This window comes from Enhydra lutris, unplaced genomic scaffold (genome assembly GCF_002288905.1).
Source record: "Enhydra lutris kenyoni isolate GAN:26980312 unplaced genomic scaffold, ASM228890v2 scaffoldscaffold12, whole genome shotgun sequence".
Lineage (NCBI taxonomy): Eukaryota > Metazoa > Chordata > Mammalia > Carnivora > Mustelidae > Enhydra > Enhydra lutris.
Genome location: NW_019154096.1, coordinates 54,142,811 through 54,146,102, shown reverse-complemented (window position 1 = coordinate 54,146,102; position 3,292 = coordinate 54,142,811). Strand labels below are relative to the sequence as shown.

At 60.9% G+C, this 3,292-nt stretch overlaps 1 protein-coding gene across 1 annotated transcript; it reads right to left on the bottom strand.

The window, feature by feature from the left end:
* Positions 1–485: 485 nt before the first annotated feature.
* LOC111145088 (HPS6, biogenesis of lysosomal organelles complex 2 subunit 3) lies at positions 486–3,066 on the bottom strand. The gene has a single exon (XM_022499718.1). It carries the CDS (start codon positions 3,039–3,041, stop codon positions 633–635), a length of 2,409 nt encoding a protein of 802 aa, XP_022355426.1. The 5' UTR covers positions 3,042–3,066; the 3' UTR covers positions 486–632.
* Between the last annotated feature and the right edge of the window lie 226 nt (positions 3,067–3,292).

Genomic DNA, 3,292 nt, shown 5'->3' with positions numbered 1-3,292 from the left:
ACAACCTGGTTTGATGATTTGCTAGAATGGCCCACAGAATTTGGGGAAATACTTTAATGACATTTACAAGTTTATTACAAAGGCTACAACTCAGGAATAGCATGATGGAAGTGATCCATAAGGCAAGGCCAGCTTGGGGGGAGGGGCGTGTGTACAGCTCCCATGTCTTCTCTGGGGGGTTTTATCCTCTCAGCGCCTCCATGTGCTCTCACAGAATTTCCTCATTCAGGAGTTTCTATACAGTTCAATCTCTAGCCCCACTAGCCTCCCAGGATGCTGGGGAAAGGGCTGAAAGTTCCAACTCTCTCCTCCCTTGGTCTTTCAGGTGACGTGTCCCCACCTTAAGTTACCTCATTAGCTTAAGTGCTGAAGTGACCTAAAGAAGCTCCTTATGAATAACAAAAGGCACTCCTATCACTCAGGAAATTCCAAGGGTTTTAGGAGCTCTGCACTAGCACAATAACCTGAGGTCAAAGACCAAATATATATATTAAATCATATATTTATCATATATATATATATATTTTAAGATTGCTCTAGAAGAGAGAAAAGTATTGCACGCGTAGGACCCACCCTGGCTCTGGGCCAGCTCCTAGGCACCTTCCCTGATTGCTGTGTCCTAGAAATGAATTTTAGCCTGTGTCAGTCACACAGAGGCCCTGTCCAGATGATGCCCAGGCCTCCAAGTCTGGGTGGTCTGATGCCTGGAGGGTAGTCATAGGTCCCCGAGGTGGGGTGGGGGGTGGAGTGCCTGGGTCCCATAGGATGTCCTCATACAGGCTTAGAACTGGGCCCGAGGGCCGTCCTTGAGCCCCAGTCTGCTCCAGTAGGGTTCTGAGCAAGCCCACGGTGAGAGGAGGCTCTGTTCCAGGCTCAGGAAATGGGGTAGGGGGTTCCGACTCATCTGGGAGGTGTGTCCGTAGTAGAAGCAGGAGCTCAGCTGGAGCCAGGTCCGGTGGGCACAGGCGGCAAAGGAGAGGGAGGTGAGCATCAAGTCGACGGTGCCGGGCAAATTCGGCCAACAGCAGTTTGAAGATCTCACTTCGAAGCAGGGGACTGGAGGGGCCTAGGGCCAGGCCTGCTTCTAGAGCCCGCTCCCATTGCTCCTTTTGGACAAGCTGCCCCACAGCTTGGAGCACAGCTTTGGGCCGCCCACTGCCCAAGAGCAGCTCCAGCTCCAGCGCCTCAGATCTGGTCCCCTCTTCACCTAGGACTGCCAGGGCTCGACGATACAGGGGCAGCCCCGGGCCCCCCGCCCCCCAGCCTGGCCCACCCTGCTGCTGTGCCAGTTCCACAAATGGTGGCAGCCATCGCGGCTCCAGCCGACAGAGGCACTGGCACAGAAGTTCAAAGACGGGCAGTATCCCATTGGGGGGTTCCTTTGCAGTTGAAGTACCTCCTAGTACCTTCTTCCACACATCAGGGGGAGCATGGGACCTCAGCCTGCCATTCCCATCTGGCTGGAGCTGCAGGGCCCTGAGGATGGCACCCCAGGCTGCTGTAGGAAGGGCTTGGAAAACTGTGTTGAGCTGGGCCAGCTGGTCTCCCACCAGTTCGGTCCTCAGCAGGCGTGCCACTTCGTGCTCTGCCAGCTCAATCCAGCCAGCTTCCTCATCATCCCCAGCCACCAGGTGGGCTTTGAGCTGATCTAAGGCCCGGTAATCTCGAAGCTCAGCCCTCAGTGTGGTTAACAGTGTAGACGGGGACACATGTCCCTGGAGAATGGAGGCCAGAGCCTGAGGTGCCCGGAATGTGCTGTTGTGTCTCAGTTCCTCTGGGGTGAGCTGGGTACCCCGCAGGCTCCGTCGCTGGTAGTACTCGCAGGCCTCCTCGAACACCAGGTCCTCAGCTGAAGGCACTTCAAGGCCCTGTGGGGCTTCCCAGCCTACTCGAAACAGACCCAAGGCTGAAAGCAAACGAAGACCCCCTCGGGTCTCCAGCTCTTCCTCATCCTCCATGCCAGGGGCTGGGGGTGCCAGTAAATGTACTCGGTCTGTACTTAGGACCTTTCTCTCCAGCAGCTGCCCGCTGCCCATGTCCAGCAGTTCCAATGTGGAGCCCAGCACACAAGCCAGAGTCCCATGAAATGTTCCCAGTGCTGCAGACCCTGCCAGGCCTGCAGGTGCCTCCTGCAGTGTGCCCACAGCCCGCATACCACCATGGGATTGCACCAGGCTCACAGTGCCCCTGAAGTCAAGCAATAACAGTCCCTGGGGAGTTGGGGCCCAGGTATGTACAGTCAATGGCTTCATGGGGGACAGAAGCCCAGGAAGGCCTCGGAGCAGTGTCCGGAAGTCCCATGTGTCCCCTCGTCCGGGATTCAGGCTCTGACTGTGGGAGAGGCCAAGACATGGGGCAGCCACCATTACCTTGCCCTTGCCTGGGCTCCAGATGAGCAGAATGTGACTCACGCCAGGCCAGGTAGTGGCAGTGGGCACCAGGAAGAGGTCCTTGCGGGAGGCCAGTAGTCCGAGAGAGGGGCAGTGGTGCAGCAGGGTGTGTGTGCGTCCCTGGTTGGTGCCGGCCTCCCCGCTGGGCTCCAGGGTTCGGAAGCACACGCAGTGGCTGAAAGCAGCAGGCGACCCTTGCCAGCCCTCAGCGCCATCCTGCCGCTCCTCGCACCACACCAGGCGGCCTCGGGACGCCGCCACGGCCACCACGCGGGCTCCACCGCCCGGACACAGTTCGGTGCTCCGCAGCAGCCGCCAGCCAGGCCCCACTCCCGTGCCCCACACCTCGGTTAGGCCACTTTCCCACACCAGGACAAGCGCCGGTCGCGCCGGCCACGGCAGGAAGAAGGCATCTAGCGGTGAGGGGTGGCCGGCCGGCCAGGCACGCTCCAGCTCCGCGCCAGGGCCACGCACCGCGACCAGCAGCTGCGGGCTCGGCGCCCCCGGGGGTCGCAGGAGCAGCAGGTGGCGGCCGTCCGGGCTGCAGCGGACTCTTACGGCTGGGTCCCCGGCCAGCAACTCCCGGAGCCGGCCCGCGCCGCTGAAGTGGCTGAGGTCAGAAAGCAGCCGCAGAGTCCCCATACGCTTCATAGTTCGCCCGCGAGGGTGCACGACCGGGCCTGGCCGCCCTATAGGGCGAGGCTCGGCGCTCGGTCGTGGGTTCCCGGCTGCAGACAGAGCCGGGCCGAGACTTCCGTCCCCCGTCGATGAGGTGGGCGGACGCCAGGCCCGGGTAGTCGGCTCGGTCTCACCCGGTTCACGCCCCGCCCGCGCGACCCCGCCCGCCAGGGGCGGAGCCACGGTAGCCTCGCGGGGGAGGAGCCTCCCGAGCACCCAAGGGT

Bases quoted from the DNA above. Each gene is read 5' to 3' on its own strand.
- LOC111145088 (XM_022499718.1), bottom strand. From the start codon at position 3,041: ATGAAGCGTATGGGGACTCTGCGGCTGCTTTCTGACCTCAGCCACTTC.